This window comes from Schistocerca americana, chromosome 3, assembly GCF_021461395.2.
Source record: "Schistocerca americana isolate TAMUIC-IGC-003095 chromosome 3, iqSchAmer2.1, whole genome shotgun sequence".
NCBI classification, from domain to species: domain Eukaryota; kingdom Metazoa; phylum Arthropoda; class Insecta; order Orthoptera; family Acrididae; genus Schistocerca; species Schistocerca americana.
In genome coordinates, this window is record NC_060121.1 from 126806374 (window position 1) to 126830114 (window position 23741).

The window sequence follows — 23741 nt, forward strand, 5'->3', positions numbered from 1 at the left end:
ACTCCAGTGTTGTGTGAGAGTGAGTGGATCAATATTAATGTCTAAGAAAAGGTGGTATTGAGGCTTTTTTTTTATTTGCCACCTTTAAAACAATGCAATCATAGTTTGTAGCACTCCCTTTTACCCTGATGACTGCCGTGACACATTGTGGCACTGATGTTAGAAAAGCATTGAGAATAGAAGGATCCATGCTGCTGAAATACCACCCACAAATTGTGAAGATCGTTCAGGGCTGATTCCAAGCTGTGCAAATCTTGCTTGATTGCATCCCACATGTGCTCAGTAAGATTGAAATATGATGAGCTAAAGGTCACAAAAGCACATAGTCTAGGGAGTGACCCTGAAACTATTCTGATACAATTAGAGTTGATGAGGTGCTACATTGTTTTGCTCAATGTAAAGATTGCCTGCCGGATGCTGTAGATGCACAAGTGGGTGCACATAATCGGCAAGAGGTTCATGTTTTGTTTGTCTGTGAAAACCATTGGAAGACTTACCAAAAGTCCCATTTCAGCCCATGTAAACATCCTTCATGTGAGAATATGTCTGCCAACTGACTGACTGGTTCCATGTTGACTAGCTGGATGCATACTCTTGGGTGTGGTGTATTCATACCCTGCTATCATTGGTGCTGTAGTCTATCTTTTTACATGCTTCAATTATCCAATGACAGTTTCTTGCCTCCATGCTAATCGTTAAGCCCTGTGAACAGAGATACACGAGTGAGATGGTGGTTTCTGTGTCCCATATGGCTGGTATGGCAGCTCACTAATTATTGTGCAGCATTGAAATGGTGTTTTGTTGCACTGTGCACAATCTGTCACACGTTGTAAATTGTGAAAGTCACTTGTGTCCCCTGCCTTCAGTATGGTACTGCCCACACGAGATGGCTGTGGCAGTATTGCTCTTTCCAGAATCAAGGTACTCATGATACTTCCTTTACGCAGTGTCGTATGAAAAGGCCATTGCCTGCATGATCTCATATGTCAAGTCTGCATCGTGTGTGGCATTCACGGTCTGGTCATAGTCAAAAGCATTTCTTGTGCATTTTATCTATACATCACAGTCACCAAAGTATTCTATACACATAATAAGATCTTAAGCTTTTTGCTTGTCTGTGCCATCCAGGATGCCCTGCTCAGTCTTAATAATTTACATTTAACATCCTACAGTCACATTGTGATCAATAATTATTTAATTGCATTTACACAATGTTACTGTAGCTATATTCATAATATGGAGTCAATCCATGCAAGAAATTTTTCATACAGAATTTCAGGATTTACAAACGGGAAAGAGAGAAAATCATACAGATGGGTTACTGATAAAATGGGCACATTAGTGAAACCACTAACAAAAGCATTGCTGATATTAGTAGCAAACAACTGACGTAAGAAATATTAGTATAGCATTATGCAGATGCATTGTTAAAAAGAAAATTCAGACAATGTGAGATGGGTTTCATAGATTGTGTGTGATATATGGTAGGAATGATATCAACATTAGCTAGCTTCCACAAGTCCTTTAGTTTGAATGCCAAACTTTGAAATTCTAAATTTTTCCCCACAGTATGTGCATTTTATGGTCCTTTTAAAATGGATAGTGATGTCAATGTGGAAGGCAATACTCCAACTTTCGCGCACTACATCATTTGATCCAAGTGTTTGACTGACGTAGAGTAGAACTGGTAGTGACCATATAGCTGACAATCTAGGTTTTCAAGGCTACTGCATACTTTATATTAGTATTATGGTGTTTTAATTTTTTTTAGTCGCCACATTATGTTGATGTAATGTATCAGCTAATAAATTGTTATTCATTAATGTCACTACGTGTTCTATTATTATGAAAGAGAAGTAAGCCATAAAGCAAAGTAATTTTGATGTAAGTATGTATTTCCATTCAAAATTTAAAGAGATGGGTTTAATTCCCAACAGTAAGGACACTTACAACTGATCTTCCTCAATCTGGGCACTGGATTCTGTTATATTTGAGGCTCACAATAATCTTCTTAATGGTGAATGGACACAGTACTAATCACCGTGTCTTAATAGTTTGTAAAAGTAAACCCTATATGCACTGCCTAACATAATTGGGCAGATGGTAGAACGTATGGATGTGGGAAGAGAGGTAACCTTGATTTCCCTTTTCAGACTAGAGAAGATCCTCACTTGATCTAATTATTACTGTTAACTCGTCATTACTAATGAAGCACATAGGGAATTCCTGAGTAACTTTCATTGTGTCTTAAGAAGGTATTGTTCCAGTTTTGATCATTTAAGGCAATTATTTGTTGGATAGTGCGTTTTTTATTGTTTTTTCACAGATGGTGGGCAGCCTCAGAAACGAAGTTTCTGATGTTGAATTCCTATATTCATAGAATCCTACTTTCCTAATAGTACTTAGCTATTGAGCTGGTCATAATCATGCCAACATTTTAAAAACAGATTTCCATCTCTCAAGAGTCTGTTTTAAGGATATGTTTTAATTGTTGTGATGGTGAGAAGCACTGTTTATTGGTCAGTTGTAGCTGATAATGAAGAAATTGTAGGAAAGAGGTAGATTCAGTTGGTCTCAGTTACCCATTGGTAAGACAGCATCAGATTTAACTGCTATATTTGTATTTTGATCTATTCAAACTTCAGTGTGTCTCCTAAATTTTAAGACGTAGATGAGATTTCTGGGCTTGATGTTTGATAGATGGTAAACACACTTGGTTACCACACGATGTGGTAAGGCCTGAAGATACTTAATTTTACTTTTAAGTCATGGGAAGCAGACAGCACATTTGCATCCATTCCATAACATTTTTGTGATTCCAACTTGATTGTGTATCCTATGTGGGTGGCACAGCAAAGGGAAATGCATACTGTAAATTCTAGATACTATTTTACCTGAGAGAATTAGGTTACCAAAAAGTCGTTTTCAGACTCGTGATGAAGTGTGTGTTGTACATAGTGTGTATTTCAGTTTCCTGCATTCCACATTGTTTGATTATTGATCCATTTGGGGAATTTATAGAGACTTTCTATAGACAGTGACATCCTTTGGATTTATATTAGCTGTGCCTCATAGCACTTAGTTAAGGTTAGGTCACAATCTTTGTGTTATGACAGAGATGTTCACCACTTGTTTGGATGTAATGAAAAATCGAAGTGACTGTACTTCATAATATAACATTGAATTCATTCTGTTTTATGTTAAATTATGGATTTTAATACCTACACTGTTGTATTTTTTTAATGTGTCCTTAAAACTTGTTAGTTAAGGGGACATTGTACGTGATATTTTCTGTTTTCTTCTCCATAGCGGACTTTGGGCTTTCCTGACATTTTGGTATATAATACATTAAAATTGGACAATTGTTAGACCTTCAAATAATATTTTGAATGTTGACGTGTGACTGTCAAATTTCACTTCTACGCGTATACTGCCGCAGTTGAGCAGTCATATCTGGGGAACTACACTGTCTAGAAGGCTGTGAATTGCTTTGTTTTGTGCCTACTGCTACATCTCAGAAGTTGGCATTACAAATAAAACAATCAGTCCTTTGTTTCTGATATTAGTTTTCGTTGAAAGTAGTGTGATTATCGGCTCTATATTTGTAGTAAGCTAACTTCTGTCGCCTTGTATACACAAATAAAATGACTAAGCATAAAAGTATTTTCAAGAAATGCAGATTTGTGGGTAACAGATATGTGAGACCTGCATTTTCTTCTGAAGTAATTGAAAACACCGATGCCATGTCATGCTTTGTGTCCACCTCCACCAAACACTTGGCGTAAATATAGGCAAGCTGAATTTTCTAGCACCCTGCATGAATTTACACATAAACATTCTCTCCTTTTGGCAGTAATGGAGGCAATCAAACCTATTTACAGAGATTTGGCAAATCCTGAGCTACTAAAGAAGCGTTTACATGGGAAGACACAGAATGTGAATGAGTCCTTCAGTAATATTGTGTGGTGCCGTGTGCCTAATAATGTATTTGTTGGCCTTATGACCCTTAAAGTTAGCAGTGTCTGGTGCTGTAATAACTTTTAATGATGGGAACTATGAAAGACTTAAGGTTCTGGAGAAGTTAGGGGTAAGATTTGGACAGAACACAGCTAAAAGACTGCAGGAACTGGATGAGCTGTTCAGCGAATGACAAAAGAAGCAAGAAAGAAAAGGAGGCGGCAAACACTGGGCTGTTGTGACACTGAAGAAGACACAGACTATTGGCCAGGGCAATAATTAAAATATCCTGAGTTGTTTTGTTTTTATGTTCATTTATTTACAATATTGAAAGAAAAATTTGAGTGTTTGGGGAAAAAAAGATAACATGCCCCACAATACAATTTTAGTAACAATTCTAGTTCAGTGTATCTAGAAAGGTGCGTTCAGTAATTATGGAAAATTTAAGTTGGTGTCTTAAAACATTTCCGAGATAATGGGTCAAAAAATTTGCTAACTTAACATTGGCGGCATAGGACATGCAATGTCCCCTTAAGTGAGTGCCCCAGTTTACTTTGCTCAAAATTGATTAAATAGACAATTTGGCGGAACTGACTCTCTGAGTACCATTCCAAGAATTTGACATCTGCACCAAACTGAAAAGTGTTGCAGAACATTAAACATTTCCTTTTACCTACCAAGTGTGTGCCACGGTTCAGGGGAAATCAGGTTATGAGCTGGCAAAGACTGCACAGTCCTACTCGTAATCATGTGCTATTAAGGCAAGATTGGTTGCAAGGTGATTAGAATCTAATGAGTGTAATTATCAGTATTCCAACAACACAATATTGTAGCATATTGTCTTCCAATAACTAGTACAAATTTTAGTGAAGTAAGTAGTAAGTGAATGACTATGCATATACTCATATTAGTACAATGTTTAAGTTATTAGGCTATTTGACTGTTTGCTTTCCATTTCATTTGATGACAGAACAGCACTAAGAGTTTTAATGTTTTGTTTAATATCTGAGCTTTCTCATAAAGTGGTAGAAGATTTCAGCCTGTTTTCAAGGCAGCCAAAAAGCTATTTGTCATTAAGAGAGATGATTAATCAGGTACCTTTCTCAGAAAAATTGTGTGCATCTTTGTTGTGTTACTTTAACGGTGTTTTTATGTGATGTCCATATTAAAAATTATGGTGAATGTGCTTGAATGTAAATGTGAAATGCATGAATCGAGAGGGTGTGACGGGGAGGGGGGATTTTAACAAGAACTTTACATTATCAAAGTATCTTCATTAAATCTTGTAATTAGATTTACCGGAAGTCACACGATATCCTAAATTATCTAGAAGCATCATTGCTAACATCATCAAAGTATTAACCAGTTTTTACAATGTATGTTAATTTACATATATTTTTCTATTATTTCCACTTCAAGATTTCTGCATCCCGGTGTGACTGACAAAGGAAATTACACAATGTTCGATATGGTGAGGCCTCTTGTGCCGATGAATGGTCCACCAGTATACCCAGTGATGGACTACAGGCCATATGAGAGAGTACCTGTAAGTAATATTTTTCTTCCTGAAATTATTGGGATGTCTGCTATTTGTGTACACATTTAACTGTAGAAATATCTCGAACATGGTACATGTGTTTTGTTTTCATCTGGTAGTGGTGCCTTAATCTGTCTTTCATTGTGCAAAATGCCCAGAAAGTTATTTTCACTCTTATAGTACAAGTTACTAGAAAAAAGTTATAATACACTGAGATAGATGAACATTTGAAAATTAAGTTTTCCAGATGTTGATTCTTTTTCAATATCCAGAAATATTAAGCGACATCAAAGCAAATCAGTTTAAAAAATACTACATAGAAATCTTTCAAATTTAATATATGCATGGCCGTCAATTGATAGTGACCAGGCCAAATATCTCACGAAATAAGCATCAAACGAAAAAACTACAAAGAACGAAACTCATCTAGCTTGAAGGGGGAAACCAGATGGTGCTATGGTTGGCCCACTAGATGGCGCTGCCACAGGTCAAAAGGATATCAACTGTGTTTTTCTAAATAGGAACCCCTATTTTTTTATTACATATTCGTGTAGTACGTAAAGAAATATGAATGTTTTAGTTGGACCACTTTTTTCGCTTTGTGATAGATGGCACTGTAATAGTCACAAACGTATAAGTACATGGTATCACGTAACATTCCGCCAGTGCGGATGGTATTTGCTTCGTGATACATTACCCGTGTTAAAATGGACCATTTACCAAGGTCGATATCGTGTTGATGTATGGCTATTGTGTGCTATGTATGCTGCTCGGTATCCCGGACGACATCATCCAAGTGTCCAGACCATTTGCTGGATAGTTACGTTATTTAAGGAAACAGGAAGTGTTCAGCCTCATGTGAAACGTCAGCCATGACCTGCAACAAATGATGATGCCCAAGTAGGTGTTTTAGCTGCTGTCGCAGCTAATCCGCACATCAGTAGCAGACAAATTGCGTGAGAATCGGGAATCTCAAAAACGTCAGTGTTGAGAATGCTACATCAACAGCGATTGCACCTGTACTATATTTCTATGCAACAGGAATTGCATGGCGACGAATTTGAATGTCGTGTACAGTTCTGCCACTGGGCACAAGAGAAATTACGGGACGATGACAGATTTTTTGCACGTGTTCTATTTAGCGACGAAGTGTCATTCACCAACAGCGGGAACATAAACTGGCACAATATGCACTATTGGACGACTGAAAGTCCACGATGGCTGTGACAAGTGGAGCATCAGAGACCTTGGTGGGTTAATGTATGGTGCGGCATTATGGGACGAAGGATAATTGGTCCCATTTTATCGATGGCAATCTAAATGATGCAGTGTTTGCTGATTTCCTATGTAATGTTCTACCGATGTTACTACAAGATGTTTCACTACATGACAGAATGGCAATGTATTTCCAACATGATGGATGTCGGGCACATAGCTCACGTGCAGTTGAAGCGGTATTGAATAGCATATTTCATGACAGGTGGATTGGTCGTTGAAGCACCATACCATGGCCCGCACGTTCACCAGATCTGACGTCCCCGGATTTCTTTCTGTGGGGAAAGTTGAAGGATATTTGCTATCGTGATCCACCTACAACACCTGACAACATGCGTCAGCACATTGTCAATGCATGTGCAAACATTACTGGAGGTGAACTACTCACTGTTGAGAGGAATGGCGTTATACGTATTGCCAAATGCATTGAGGTTGACGGACATCATTTTGAACATTTATTGCATTAATGTGGTATTTACAGGTAATCGTGCTGTAACAGCATGCATTCTCAGAAATGATAAGTTCACAAAGGTACATGTATCACATTGGAACAACTGAAATAAAATGTTGAAACGTACCTAGACTCTGTATTTTAATTTTAAAAAAACCTACCTGTTACCAACTGTTCGTCTAAAATTGTGAGCCATATATTTGTGACTATTACAGCGCCATCTATCACAAAGTGAAAAAAGTGGTCCAACCAAGACATTCATATTTCTTTATGTACTACACGAATATGTAATAAAAAATGGGGGTTCCTATTTAAGGTTGATATCCGTTTGACCTATGGCAGCACCATCTAGCGGGCCAACCATAGCGCCCTTCGAGCTAGACAAGTTTCGTTCTTTGTAGATTTTTCGTTTGACACTTTTTTCTTGAGATATTTGGCCCGGTCACGATCAATGGACCACCCTGTATACCAGAATAACCAGTTTTGATTAATTTTTGTACAATGATGTCCTAGATTTCTTTGTCTTAATAGTTTACAGTATCCCAGCAGTTGACAAATACTGCATATTTTAACTGCTTTTGACCAAGGCAGGTTTTCTTCCCCAACATTTTGAGGAATAGATTTTAGTAGAAGTCCAAAAGTATTGAAGCTGTAGTGTTGTACCTAGACTATTTGAAAATTTTTGAACTGTGCTTTTCTTTGGTATGAAACACAACAATATTGAGTAATTAATTCAAGTTTGCAAAAATAAAAATTCATTTTTCAAAATCTTGAAACATCCAGTCAGAAAAACATACCAATGTTGCATGCATCAAATAATAGAAGGTCTCTTAACCTCTCAAGTGTGAGTTAATTTAAGTGCTTTCTGGAAAAATTAAGGTAGTCATCACTAAGTAGCTTTTGAAAATAGTTGACGCCAATGTCTGCTGTGTTTAAAAGGTGCTTTTGATCGACTCGAGGCACTGTCAAAAAACTTGCTGCTAGAGCTGGTTTACAAAGGCTATTTGAAAATCAAATAATAACACCCAAGCAGCATACAGTTTTGCACAAGAAACTGTTCCTGGCATCCAATTTGAAATTTGTACTACAAAAAAATACTTAAAAAGTCAAATAAATTATTGCTGTGATTCAGTAATTTAAAAGCTTTCCAAGGGAGTCATTCTACATTCTCCCATTCAAGTGTCTGAAATTCAGTCTGCAATTAAGTCATAATCTTTGAGTGATAAATCAAGTATGCATAAAGTTTCTTAACGACATTCTTGCTCTGAAGACTTGAGTTTCATTGAACCTGGGATGGTTACAGTGGCCTTAACTAGTTGTGACTATTTTCCACAATTTGTTTTGTTGGCTTCATTCTTTAAAAGGGCCATCAAAGAAATTCCACCTGTTCTTCGTCCAAAGTGGCCTGCTGCATCATTTTTTAATCCGGAAATCTTAGATGTGTCAGCTGATTGTATCCTAAGAATGTAGAACTCAGAATGACAACTTGAAGTGTTATACATTAACTTGGATAATACATCACCATTACCATTTTCTTAAAAAGAGATAACGCAACGAAAACCTCCCAAAAGTGGGACTTCAAGTAACATACAGTATAACTCCGCTGTTACGTTCCCGGAATTAACGTTTTCATCTGTCCCATCAAATTTCTTATGCCCACAATGTTAATTTGCACCAGATTTTGTGTCAACATATTTTTCATTTTACCACGATTTAAGCATTATGTAAAAATGTTTGTGGAGAAAAAATGCCGCTGGCATGATGTTGGATGTCCAGTAGTGTTTACAAATATTACGTGGTTAAGTTTCTTGACACCATGGCACTCTCCTCAGCAGATTTGAACAGGTAAACATGTAAAAGTTGGAACAATTCGTGCCATATCTCCTGCCGCTGCCAAGCTCTACTTGGCATGGTGGCTGATCGGGAGTAACTAGGTTCATTCGAATGAAGATATCATGATCAATCACAATCATTTCCAGACTGTCTCTTCTGTGCAAATGCAGTTTTGTGATTGTTTTGATCATCGTGTCACCTGTGTCGAACCATATTCAGTGTGTTTCGGTGTGTGGCCACTTGGCGCGCTAGTTGACAGTCATTCACTTTGCGATGCTCAAATGTTTTTAGTTTAAACACAATGTGGGTTACGTATTTCATTCATGCTAAGCAAAACGTGTTCTGAGAATTTATTCTCTTGTCAAGTGCAGTATTTACGTATGAATTTTTTGTGATGTTACACAAACAAACAATGTGAGTGATAGTTTGCGTGTGTGTGTGGTTTTCTGCATAACTGATGAGGCACAGTACCTGACAACCTCAAAAAGACAACTACAGTGTAAGAGACGCAGAATAACACACATTCAAATAACGCGCAAAATACTTATGTACATATTTGCACTTGACAGCGAGAAAAATTTCTCGAAACACGTCAAACTAAGCATTAAAAATTATGTAACTAGTGCAGTATTTCATTATTTAAATAATGAATGACAGTTGCTGGCTTCCAAAATCATCGATTATGACATGTGAAATTGAGTCAAACATTCGTACTTCCCAGACAGCTATCAGTTCCAATTACATCAGCAATTTTTATTAGATAATAAACCTTCATTAGATAATAAACAAGTCACTGACAAGTATTTTGATGCCTGATATGTACATATACCATGGGGTATATGCAAGGGGTATCCTATACATAACTTTTACAGCATAAAACATTATTTCCCAAATTTTAAATTTTCCTGCGTCCACGCCATGTTTTTGAAGTCCCTTGAAAAGTGTAAAAGTGGGGTTTCTCTGTAGTTAAAGTGTTTGCTTTATGCATCCTTTTTATTTTATTTATATTTATCCTTTCTTCCAGAAAGAAATTTATTAAAACTCTTCTGGCAGTAATGCAGATTTTCATTAAAATATTTCTAATGTAGTTGTTCCTATTTAAGGTAACTGTAGTTGCATATATAGTACAGTATTAAAAAATATCTTATTAAATTCGTAGTAAGGCTAATACCTCAACTAGTTTCTGAATGGAAGTACTGATTTCATTGTTTGTTGCTAAATTCTAGATATTTTATGTAATTTAACGTTTTACTTTGATTTTCAAGAACCCATTCTTTCTCCATCTTGAAATTAATGAACATACCTATGAAAGACAGATTTTTTAAGGAAAAAACTGAAAGTGTTTTGAGATTTTCTGCTTTTTTGAGAGATTTTAGTAAGATCTGATAAATGTTACAGCATCATAATATTCAATAACAAATTAAAGCTTAATCCAAGATCTTTGCAGTAATATCAGATTAAATTTTGTAATGTCAATAGTTTTGAAGTTATGGATATTTATGTTTCGTGACATTCTCAGAATAGTCAGCAATTTTCATTCCTTGAAAACTGAAAAGCACAGGATCTGTACTTGAGTGTTTTTTTTTCTGTGGGTACGTAAATAAACGAAAAATAATGTATACAACCTTCTGATGTTGACACCTATATTTTATTTGATATGGAGGGACCTGTCAGTTTATGAAAGTGAGATCTGATTGTCCGTACTGTCACTGAATTAGTTTTTCAGTGAATTATTTTTTCAGTGAATTATTTTTTCAGTGAATTAGTTTTTCAGTGAATAATATCATCTGCTTACGCTTGACCATTAAGGACTGTCATTTATAAGATACTTTTAAAGGAATGTCATATGGTTTTAGTCACAAAGTCTGTATAAATTAATGACTCACAGTCAGTGAGTCCCAAAAGTGTTGATTGTTAACAGAATATTAAAAAGAATGACAGCCGTCCTTACATATGGCTTTACTGTATGTTACTAACTAAACCAAACATTTACATTTCTATAGATGGAGAAAATGTTTCTGCAATTGCATACATTGCACTGGCAATTCTTCAGTGCATCTCTGACAATAATAGAAGGTGTTCCAGATTGATGCCAAGTTAGTAACTGTAATATTTAGACAGCTCATGCTTTTGTTGATGAGCAGTAACATTTCCATTTTTTCTATTAAAACTGGCGGTGAATATGAAACAAGTCTTTCAGTGAGATGCCATTTCGGTAGCTTTTATGTCCATGTGTCAGTGGCACAGTAAAATAGTCAGGTGCAAGTTTTTCGATTAGATGCCCCTTTGGTAGCTTGTGTGCATGTGTGCCAGCGGTACCTGGTGTTTCCTGGCTGTCATCCATCCGAGTACTAATAGGGACCGATGTTGCTTAACTTCGGCAATTGGGTAAGTAGTAGTTTATCCAGTGTGGCAAGGCCATTGACACAGATATGGTGGAACAGATAGATAAATGCAGAGCAGGAATAAAATTTAGTGTGTTCAGTGGCAGAGACAATATGAGAATCATTTATAGTGGATTTAATAGAGGCAAAGATTAACAATAGTTGTAACTGATTTCTTATTTTTTAACTGTTCAAGATGGGTGCTCCTTACGCAGGACCTCGGAAAGATGACCCACCAGTTTTTGAGTCAGCTTGGGAAAGAGGCTTGCGGCAGGCTAAAGAGGTAAGATACTATAAAATAATCTGACATCAATTGTGGGCATCGGTGCTTGAAAATTTCCCTGGTGTAGACTTTTTAAACAGCAGCACATTCTCTCCCAACAGATGATGCGGAAGTCCACGAAGCGCAAGGAAACGGATATGGATTTTGAAGAGAAGAAGATGAATCTTAGTCTCGGCCAAGAAGAATTGGATAAGGAGAATGATTACTACACACGTCCAGCTAGTCCAATACTGAGAGACGACGCAGATCGGTGGGGGTTTGTTGCTTTATACTTCAATTTTTTCAAATTTAGTTTGCTTGCTTGTGTGTGTGTGTGTGTGTGTGTGTGTGTGTGTGTTTGTTTATTTAAAGGATAGTAACTTGATGTTTAAACATCTCAATGGAAATGATAGAAAGAATTACAGATTACTGCAGAAACATTTTTTGTGGGTAACAGGCTGGTAGAGAGAGGAAAACAGCACTTTAGAATTAAAGTAATTATTCAGTTAAAGTTTAGTGAAACTTATGTTTTGACACTTCAGCCTCCTAATTCTCAGTTGGTAAGCTACATGCAAACACCGTAATTAAATCACTTTACGTAAAAACAGTATTTTAGCACACAAGCACCTAGAGTGGCATTGTACAACCATTCTGCTTCTAATACTTTGCTCATGTGAAAACTAGCATTTAAGGTGTAGCAGCATTATTATGCACATCTATTACTTTGTAATCCAATTTCAGCTTTCGCTATAGGAAACTTAAACTATATGTTACCTACATGTAACTTCTCTCATTATCATTGTCATATTATGTAGACAGTCTACTTCCTCCTAACTGTATCCCTTTCTGTGAACCTCTGTGTCTATAGAGTAGAATGGGGCTCCTTCCTTGTTGGCCATACCATGTTCTGGACTTGTCAAAAAAAAAAAGAGAGAGAGAGAGAGAGAGAGAGAGAGAGAGAGAGAGAGAAAAGGTTTGAACTGTATGCCCGGGGCCGGCCGGAGTGGCCGAGCGGTTCTAGGCGCTACAGTCTGGAACCGCGCGTCCGCTACGGTCGCAGGTTCGAATCCTGCCTCGGGCATGGATGTATGTGATGTCCTTAGGTTAGTTAGGTTTAAGTAGTTCTAAGTTCTAGGGGACTGATGACCTCAGATGTTAAGTCCCATAGTGCTCAGAGCCATTTGAACCATTTGTATGCCCGGGAAAGAAGGAAGTCTCACGTGATATGGGAAGAGAGTAGTTAAAGGACTTCCTGCATAATACAGTACAGAAAATAGCATATGTACCTCCGTGTGATTGCGAAGGGAAAATTTGAGACATGAAGCTTCCCACACATGCGCACACGTTCCCCTACTGCCCCCCCCCCCATCCCCCTCCACAGACAAACAAACCCCCCCACTCCCCCACACACACACTTTAAAGTCAGATTTTGTGCAACTAATTGATTGGGTGGCCTTATACTAGTCTAGTGGGGTATTCATACCAATTATGTTTATTGACAATGACAGCAGAATATTGGCATAATTTCTATCAGTTATTGCATAAAATCACTTACCACATTGGTGTCACAGTAGCAGCCTTATTCAAGCACTGCTACAAATATTGATCTTTCTTGTTGCTCTTCTGTCACCACCAACAGATATCCATGAATTAAATGTAGTATGAGACTAATTAAATTTAGTATGAGACTCATTTTAAAGTTGTGCCGCATAAAATACCTCATGATCAGTCTTTTCTTGGAATGACTGCACATACATATCTCATCAGTGAAACTGAAAATGTTTTCATAAACACCAAACAAAAGATACCTAATAAATCTTAAGGGAACCTAGTATAAACTAGGGAAAACTATAGGACACAAAAAGGTAGACATAATTTTAGCACTGCAAGGATAGCCAACCATTGTTGTATATATTGACACCTATGTTGATTACTGTGTAAGAAAAATCGCTTCAGGCTTCCACATGAACTTTTTATTCCTTTCACAGTTACAAACTCTAATAAAGAATGAAAGGAAAAAAAAGAATAGTCCAATGTAACTGGCACCTTCTCCTTGAACGTGTGAAGGACATAGATGTAGACACAACTAATGTTGAGAAGCAACTGAAAGAGTTGAAAACAAATAAGTTGCCAGTTCCAGATTGAATCCCAGTTCAGTTTTACAAAGAGCACTCTTCATCATTGGCCCATTACTTAGCTCACATTTACTCCTGCCCTTCAGAAATTACCAAGTGACTGGGCAAAGCTCAGGTGATTCCTGTAGGAAAGATAAAAGAATGGACCCCCAAAATTAAACACCAATATCTTTAACATCAGTTTGCTGAACAACTCTTGAGCTTGTTGTAAGTTTGAATATAATAAATTTCCTTGACAAGGAAAAGCTTCTGTCCAGAAAGTGGCAAGGACATAGAAAGCATCGCTTGTCTGAAACTGGGCATGTACTTTTCTCACACAATATCTATGAACTGTGGACGAAGGGTAACAGGCAGATTGCATATTCCTAGATTTCTAGAAGTGTTGGTCACAGTGCCTTGCTGGACTGTTGACAAAGGTCCGAGCATACGGAATAGGTCCCCAGATATGTAAGTGGCTCAAATATTTCTTAAGTAATAGAAACCAGAACGTTGTCCTTGTTGGCAAGTGTTCATAAGAGAGAAGGGTGTTGTCAGGACTGCCCTAGGGAAGCTTGATAGTGTGATTGGACAACTCTTGTTCTCTGTATACGTAAATGATATGACGGATAGGGAAATAGGCAATCTTTGACTGTTGCTGATGGTGCTGTAATGTATGGGAAAGTGTCGTCATTGATTCACTGTAGGAGGGTACAGAATGCCGTAGAATTTCTATTTGGTGTCATGAATGTCAGCTTGTTCTTAATGTAGAAAAATGTAAGCTAATGTGGCTGAGTTGGAGAAACAATTTTGTAATGTCCAAATACGGGATTAGTAGTGTGCTGCTTGACACAATCACCTAGATTAAATATCTAGGCATTAACATTGCAGAGCAGTGTGAAATTAAATGACCCTGTTGGGATTGTGGTAGAGAATGTGAATGGTAGGTATCAGTGTATTGGAAGAATCTTAGGAAAGTGTAGTTCATCTATGAAGGAGACCCTTATAGAACACTAGTACGACCCACGAGGTTGCATCGAAGAAAGACATCGATTAAATTCAGAGGTGTGCTGCTGCATTTGTTACTGTTAGAATTTATCGGCACACAATTACAGTGGAAATGCTTCATGAACTCGAGTATGATTCCCTGGAGGAAATATGACAATGTTTTTGTGGAACATTATTGAGAAAATTGGGAGAACCAGCATTTGTGGCTGATTGCCACTAACATACATTTTGCGTAAGAACAGTGAGTACAGGATAAGAGAAATTAGGACTCTTACGGAAGCATGTCGACAGCTGTGTTCCCCCCTCACTTCATTTACAAGTATAACTGGAAAGGGAATGACTAGTAGTGGTACAGGGTACCCTCCACAATTTCTCATGTGTTTGAGTGTTGCCTGTTAGTTTGCTGCCTGTTTTGTAGGTTGCACATGTCTGTAGACTAGCTTCTGCTTCTATGTGCCCTTTTACGCGTATTGCTTTCCTTTAAATGTCCAGTGATAATTGATGTTAGACATGCAGTAATTTACAGTTTTCTGTGACACCATCTGATTGTCCAGTTTGTATAACAACACTCAGACTGTTTGTTAAAGCTTCTTTGTTTTCTCTTTGAAATAATTAAGTGGTAAGGACATTCAGTCCTGATTGTAGTGCCTCTCTTCTTCTGACAGAGGTTATATGTATGACAGCATGAGACCGGATGCAGAGACAAAGTACCGCCCTCACGTCCGAGAGAGCAGCATATTGGCAGACCGATTCGAAGATGTGCCAGAGTCTCCATACTACCACAGCTCCCGAGGAGGCAGCGACTATTGGCGGCGTGTTCACTACGAACCTGGAGAGTCACGTGCTCTTCGTGTGGAAGCTGAGTACAGCAGAAGTGAACGTTCAAGCAAGTACCACCAGCGTTCCAGTGGGCCTTCCTCAGACTACTATGACAAATATGATAAGAAAAGTAGTTCTAGTAGCAGTCGTCAGAAACCACCACCTTCACGAGAAGTCATTGTGGAGCGTGCAGAGAAAGCTTGGCGGGATGACAGGTGATCTGTAGTTGTTTTCATAGTTATTTCATTTTATTTTATCTACATCTTGTGCTTAGATTTGATCAGAAAGAAACATTTAATGATTTTATTGTCTGTGCTTAATTTGATTTATTCATGGTTTGTAACTTTTTGGTAAACGGAGGTAACACATAATTGAGTAATATTCTACTGTTAGTTTATATGTCTCTGAAGATATGTGTATAGTAGTTAAATGTGTGAAAAAAGAAATATTTACATTTTGTCACATAACTCAAGAAACATTCATTTATCTTTTTGACTCTTAATGCATTAAATTGATTGCTTTAGAGGTTAGTAGAACCATTGATTCTATTCACTACCTGCTAATGAGCAAACCTCTGTGATTCCAGGTATGCAGAAATATCTGTTCCAAGCCACAGAGGCCGGGGAGATGAGTGGGCTGATCCATGGATGCGTTCAAAGTCACCATCCAGTAGAAAAACGGGATCATCAAACAAATGGCCCACTCGGCGTCCTTCTTATTCATCAGCATCCTCATACTCTTCGTCTAGGTATGTGCCAGTTATTTTGAAAATGATTCTTAGTGTGTTGTTTTTTACTGCATTAGAGGCCATGAAAATAAACTGACTTTATATAATAATATCTGTAAGTTACGGGATATGGTTGTCCATCCAGATGAGGTATCTTTATAAAAGGTACCTGTCAGCATTGTGACATGTTGTACAGTGAACAGATACAGGGTATACTGAGAAACTGGTGAGTCTTGAGTAGCACTTGCCATGTGGGGTGTTCCTGTATCAGACGCATGTTGAGTTTCAGTATAGGAGTGTATTGACCTCATATGGTAATACAGGATGTGCATTACTCCATCTGCCATTTTGTGGAGTAACACCTTTCATTAGTGGACAAGGACCTTCTGGCACTCACAAAGGTTCAAAGTGGTAATGTTAAGATTGTGTTCCTTGAGTCTGGAGCAGGCTCATCCAAGAATTGTGCCCGGCAGATACGATCGGACTCTGTGGGCACAAGTCAGTGTAGTTCAGCACCCTGTACGTGACTGTGTATTGCTAGTGTCGGCATAGGAGGGAGAGACACAGATGCAGAGCAAGAGAGACTGCACAGCATTGCTCTGCGCTGGATTGTCCCGCAGTCAGATCCGTCGTAACCAAAATAACAGACGAAGCGCAGCTCTGTAAAAGTGGTCGATGAGTGGTATAACGAGCAAACTATTTACTTTTTAGGTAACAATTAGTGTTTGTGTTGCAGAATTACTACCCAAAGCTCTAGAAAACAATATCCAAAACAAGAATCAGAGAACAACTTAGTAGTTTTCTGACCCACAGATTGATTCTATCAGTATTCCATATGCACACTTGTCATATGTACTGTAGGCGTCTTCTGAAAGATATTTCTTAAATGAACTAGCGTCATAAATACTCTATTTTAGAAATAATTTTACGTAAGGGATATAGAGTCTCATTCTTACCGTTAAGTCTTCCATCTTTCTTTTAGTGTTCAACTCTGAGGTAGGTTTGCAGCAGAGCACCATTCCTCTCTTCTGTCTGCCTTCCTCTTCATTTCCACGTATGTGTTACATCCAACATCATTCATGATCTGTTGCATGTATGATATCCTTGGTCGCCCCTGCCGATTCCTTCCCTCAATAGCTCCTTCTGCTATTGTTCCAGTGATGTTATTGTGTCGTATGATGCACCCTACAAGTTTGTCTCTTCTTGTTTGGATGTACCTCCACAGAGATCTGGTTTCCTGTACTCTTCTAAGCACCTCTTCATTTGTTACTTTGTCTCTCCAGCTGATCTTCTTCACCCTTCTATAGCACACATCTCCAGGGCCTCTAGCCGTCTTCTCTCTTCTCTTCTTATTGTCCAAGTTTCACATCTGTATAGGGCCACACTCCAAACAAAATCTTTCATGATACATTTCCTTATTTTCAGACTGATGTTGTTACTGGTGAGTAAGTTCACTTCTCCGATTAAATTCAATTTTGGCCTTTTGTATTCTGCTCACAATTTCTTTCCGGCTTCTACCATCTCTTGTGATTTTGCTTCCCAGGTAAGTAAATTCTTCTATCACTTCCAGCTCCTCTCTTCCAATCCTCTTTTTCAGAGGTTCAGATTCTACTCCTGTTCTGCATACCACCACTTTAGTCTTTTTCTTGTTTATTCTCATTCCATACTGATTGCATAAAATTTTTTCCATTGTTCTGAGGACTTCCTCTAGATCTTCTTTTGTCTCCGAGACTATAGCAATATCATCTGCATAACGTAGCATGTCTGTATTCTGCCCATTAAATTTGATCCCCACCAGTAGTTTCTCAATCTTGGTCTATAGCTTCTTGGATGAAAGAATTGAATATAAGAGGAGAGAGAGAGCACATCCTTGTCTTACCCTTTTATAATATTTGCTTCTTGTTCCTGCTGACAGTTCCTAATCACTGCCACCTCATTCTTATAGAAACTGAGTATCACACGGATGTCTTTGTACTTTATTCCATTTTTCCGCAGCACTCATTGCCAGATGACGTTATCAAATACCTTTTCCATATCTACAAAGGCAATATAAGTTTGTTTATTTTTCTGTAATTGCTTTTCGATAAAGAGTCTGTGTCAGAATCGCCTCTCGTGTTCCCAATCCCCTTCTGAAACCAAAGTGATCTTCACTCAGCATATCCTCCACCTTCTCTTCAATTCTCTTCAGAACTATTTTTATGAGAGTTTCTGATGCATGTGATATTAGGCTTAGAGTTCGGTACTGTTCACATTTTGTACCAGCTGCCTTCTTTGGTATAGGAACAATGATACATTTCTGGAAGTTTGTCGGTATCTCTCCTGTGCTATAGATGGACCTAATAAGTTTAAGCAGCATCATTTTCTCGCTGTCATCAGCATTCTTTATTAGTTCTGCAGGGATGTCATCAATACCCATTGCTTTGTCGTCCCATAGTTCTTTTAGAGCTTACTGTTAATAGTTACAAGTAAATATTTTTTGTTGTACTTCATGCTACAGCTTTTTGTGTCCCTTTTCAGAATTTAGTCATCGGATCCTTAGTTTGCTGTTTTGTACACAATAATTTTAATTGACCAAGTTTGTAAACTTATTAAAAAATAGAATTCAAATTATAGAAACCTCTAATCCGTACATCATAAAGGAAGACAATTAACATTTTACATGTTTTTCTTTTTCTAATGAATGATTTCGTCTAGGTCTGGTACAATATTCCGGGAGACTGCTAACATCAAAGAATTAGTCAAATTTTTATCGCCAAGTAGTGAACAGTTCTTAGTTTTAGAAAGCTTTAAAAGGGAGACAAAACACTCACAAATATATGTGGAACCAAACATTAAGAGAACTTTGGGTGCATGCTTGTGCAAACAAGGATACTTCTCTCATGGAAAATGGCTGCAAACTCATCCAAATTTTACAAATAAGAAAGCAGTCCTTCAGAAGGACATCCCACTGCGGGTCAATCAGCTCTTGTTGAAACACTTGTGAGACGTCCTCTGCCCGAAGGGAAAACAGGCAAACAAATATATCTAAAGCCGGTTGAAGCTCACTTATCTCCAAAAATCTGTTTTCAAACTCTTCTTGTAATTTGAAAATTATTCGAACATCATCTGAAAAATCCACATCTTCTTTAACGCTGTCTAATGCAGGGAAGTGTCCACAGTTCTCCTTGCACAACTGTTTCTCCCACAAAATAAGTTTTTTTTTTTTTTTTGAATGCTTGAATTGTCTGCACTACATAAACAACAGAGTGATTTTCACCTTGGAGTGAGATGTTCAAAGTATTTAAATGACCAGTTAGGTAACTCAAAAAAGCCAAATTCGCCACCCACTTAGGATCACAAAATAATTCTCTTGGAGGTCCTTTCACTTTTAAAAAGGTATTGATCTTGTCTCTCAAAGAGAAAAACTGATGAAGCACCTTCCCTCTGCTCAGCCATCTTACTTCGGTGTGGTAGGGGATGTCCAGGTATTCCACTTCGATATCAGACAGAAATTTTTAAAATTGGCAATGTGCGAGGCCATGCGAGTGATGATAATTAACCATTCGAACAACTGTGTCCATAGCATTTTTTATGTTGACAGTGTTCACACAAAGTACCTCCTGGTGTATCAGACAATGGACTGCCATGAATAAGGAACAGCCGACTTCAGCCATTTTTGACCTCACATAACCAAGGATTCCAGTGTACATTCCTCTTAGCGCAGGGGCTTCATCTGTTGTTAAGCTGGTCAGGCGTTCCCATTTTAAACCCATTCTCTCGAACTCGTTTTCCGAGGCTAGAAAAGTATCCAACCTGTGGTTGTGTCTTTTAATGGTATAAGGTCAAAAAATTCTTTGGTGACACGCAAATTGCCGTGGACACCCCAAATGAATAAGATGAGCTGAGATATCACATCTGTGGATTCATCAAGAGAAATAGAAAATGAAGCGAAGTTTGCTGCTCTTTTCATTAATTGCTGCTCCATATCTGAGGCCATATCTTCCCGAGTCGGTGAGCAACAGTTTGAGGCAATAGAGCTATTTTTTTCCAAATTTTCCGTGAGGTCTTCTGGACAAATTCAAGCCGCTGCATTGCCCAGACAGTCCTTGATGAGATTCCCAGCTGCAAAGGGTTTTCCTGATTTCGAAATTCTCAGCAAGCATTTGTAACTTGTGCGCAAACTTTTCCCACCAGTCTCCTACTCCTACCATGGCATAAAAAACTAACAAAAAATATTGGTTTTAGTTGCGCTTTCCACCAGTTCCTCTGAAAAGCAGTCATAGACGCTAGCAAGGACAGCAAAATGTGGTTGCAAAATAAATAATAAATTTTTATCTATTGGAATATTTGTGTTTTAATTAATTATAAACATAGATCAAACTACATCTATTTTCCCATCCATCAAAACACACAAAAACAAAGAATGACACTTTGCTGTCCGATAGAGAATTTGTGACAGCTTTTCAGAAAGTGGCAAAAAATAATGCACCTGAAACTTTTTCTTATGTCTGTGAAATGCAGTTTAATGCAACCCAAATACAAAAATTAATCGAAAAGAAATGTTCCTTGTTGCTGACAATCTGATATTCAGTAACTGTCATATCAGATTATAAAATTTAGTTTTATTTTTCATCTTTGTAAGTAATAAAGAGTCATATGATAGGAAACAATTACTTCACTGTAATGCTGCTTGAAATTTTCTTTCAGATCTTCAAGCTTTGACTGGTGTTCCTCTTGTGACAAATTTTCAAACTGTTCTTTGTGACAAGTAATAAAGTGCTGTTCAGTCAATTAATTTTTTAAATACACGAGGTTCCAATGACATACTAAACTTTTGGCATGATTTTTGATAGCAGTTCAAAAGAAATTAATTTCCCACTCAGGTTTAAATAGCACGGACGTGCTACTTCTCCTTCTTTTTTTTTTTTTTTTTAATGTCGTTGACCATCCATCTTGATCCATTGTAGCTTTACGTCTGTTGACTAACAGCTTTGTGTCATATCAATGCTTTTAACTGTTGCTGGTGCGGCAGTCTGTCTTCCATGCGAAGTGCACGTACAACGCCATGGCAAGGCATGGCGGGTGGACCATGTGGCCAGCTAAGCAACATGGCAATGCCACTGCAGCAACATACAAATTCGTCCGGGGTGCTGGCCTCAGGCGATCGTGGACGCTAGCCCCCCTAGGGGCACAGTTTGAACGAGCCTGGTCTAGAGCATCCTGCATACATTCAATCAGATTTAAGTCTGTGAAGTGAAGTGAAGTGAACTGGTGTATAGAGGATCTTGATGTCCCAATGCTAGTAACTGATGAAAGTCTTTTAGTGGCTTTCAAAAAGAAATGTGTGACTTTTAATGGTAATTACCGTATTTACTCGAATCTAAGCCGCACTTTTTTTCCGGTTTTTGTAATCCAAAAAACCGCCTGCGGCTTAGAATCGAGTGCAAAGTAAGTGGAAGTTCTGAAAAATGTTGGTAGGTGCTGCCACAAATGACTTCTGCCGTCGAATATAATATATGTAGCACTGCATAGTCATACTTTGCAGGCACAAAGATAAATACTAGCGCCAAAATCTCCGCGTCAGTAAATAAATTAAAAAAAAAAAAGGGTGGAAGACAAGCCTTCTTCTCCGCCCCGAGTTTTGACCACTGCATTTTATACATTATCCAACGAAGTAAATACAAATTCCGTATTGTTCATCTTCGAATGTAGCAGCATTTCAATGTAGTACGAAAATCCGACTGGCAAGACTGTTTGGGATGTTTGTCAATATGGCCAACACTACGTTCTGAATTTATTCCTACCTGTGAGAAGAGATGGTTGCTAATAGGAACTTTTATGAATTGTGAATCACATACAGTATTCTTTTCGCCATAAGAATAATACGAATATAAGCATTTTGCCGTGTATTCTTTCGTGTTTGCTACTATCTCATTTAAATCCTATCTGCCGAATAAACTACGAAACTAGGGTGAGACAACAGCAAACGCGGAAGAATATACATATCATATCATGTTTATATTCGTATTATTCTTATGCCTAATAGTGATACAGGCAGAAATTGACTAGATTTTTAAATCTAAGATGACTCTAATTTCTGTGCAGAATGTAATGTACTAAAGAGGCGTCTGCAAAGATTTTCAAACGGAGAAAAATTTTCGCTAAACTCTCGTTCAGAACGTCTTCTATCAAAAGCAGTATATTATTTGGTTCTTGTTGATCATTATCAAAGAAAGCAGCAGTGTAAGTAACAACAAATAGCAGTCTCTTTGCCATTGTTTTGCTAATGAAACAATTCCTCTCTTTTTTAATTGTAAGCGGCGGTAGCACGCATGAAAACAAGCCGTGCCGCGAGCAGGGACAGGCCGTAAACACTCATTATCAGAATGCGACAAACAATTCATGACACAGTACAGTAATGCATTTTCAGCTTAGAGTGACGTAAACACCTATAACAAACAGAACAGCACTTACCAGATCAAAGCAAAATAAGCAATTAATTCAAACCAGACGAAGCACGTGAAAAAGGAAAGGTACCCATATATATACGGACGGAGCATGTGACGCATAGCAATGGCTACCTAGTAAAGCTTAACTGCTAAGCTTACGACTCGAGCCTACTGTAGCTGTATCGTCATTCATTCGACCTAAATTGTGTCTCATATTACAATGGACCAACTTTGTTTCGATTTGGAGGTGTGGCCTAAAACTTTTCCCTCCCCTTGAATTTCGAGTCTCAAATTTCAGGTGCGGCTTAGATTCGGGAAAATATTTTTTTTCTTGATTTTGAGTCTAATTTTTCACGTGCGGCTTAGATTCGAGTAAATACGGTATGTGCAGAGCAATCTGTAATTGATAGAAAGAATATATTCATGGTGTCGGTGATCTTGTCCACATCACTGACACCTCCATAAATTCAGGATGGTGTAATAAACATGAAAAGTAAGTAAAATGAGAATAAAATACCTTCTCATAAGTGGAGAGGCAAGCACACCAAAAATTTACTTAATGAATTTGTTCACTAAATATGATTCACATTAAATATATATATAAAAACAAAGATGATGTGACTTACCATACGAAAGCGCTGGCAGGTCGATAGAAACACAAACAGACACATACATACACACAAAATTCAAGCTTTCGCAACAAACTGTTGCCTCATCAGGAAAGAGGGAAGGAGAGGGACAGACGAAAGGAAGTGGGTTTTAAGGGAGAGGGTAAGGAATCATTCCAATCCCGGGAGCGGAAAGACTTACCTTAGGGGGAAAAAAGGACGGGTATACACTCGCACACACGCACATATCCATCCACACATAAACAGACACAAGCAGACATCTGGATATGTGTGTGTGCGAGTGTATACCTGTCCTTCTTTCCCCCTAAGGTAAGTCTTTC

The 23741-nt window shown here is 37.9% G+C and overlaps 1 protein-coding gene across 5 annotated transcripts in view; it reads left to right on the forward strand.

Annotated features, from left to right (window-relative positions):
- LOC124605197 (zinc finger CCCH domain-containing protein 18-like) overlaps window positions 1-23741 on the forward strand; it is a 128978-nt gene that overhangs the window by 41301 nt on the left and 63936 nt on the right. For 2 of the 5 annotated variants that reach the window (XM_047136727.1, XM_047136726.1), the window contains exons 3-7: window positions 5377-5503; window positions 11634-11720; window positions 11822-11976; window positions 15484-15852; window positions 16224-16385. In XM_047136727.1, the coding sequence (XP_046992683.1) occupies window positions 5377-5503; window positions 11634-11720; window positions 11822-11976; window positions 15484-15852; window positions 16224-16385 (900 nt within the window). The remainder of the gene's footprint in view (window positions 1-5376; window positions 5504-11633; window positions 11721-11821; window positions 11977-15483; window positions 15853-16223; window positions 16386-23741) is intronic. The other 3 variants (XM_047136729.1, XM_047136728.1, XM_047136730.1) reach the window with 3 other exon arrangements.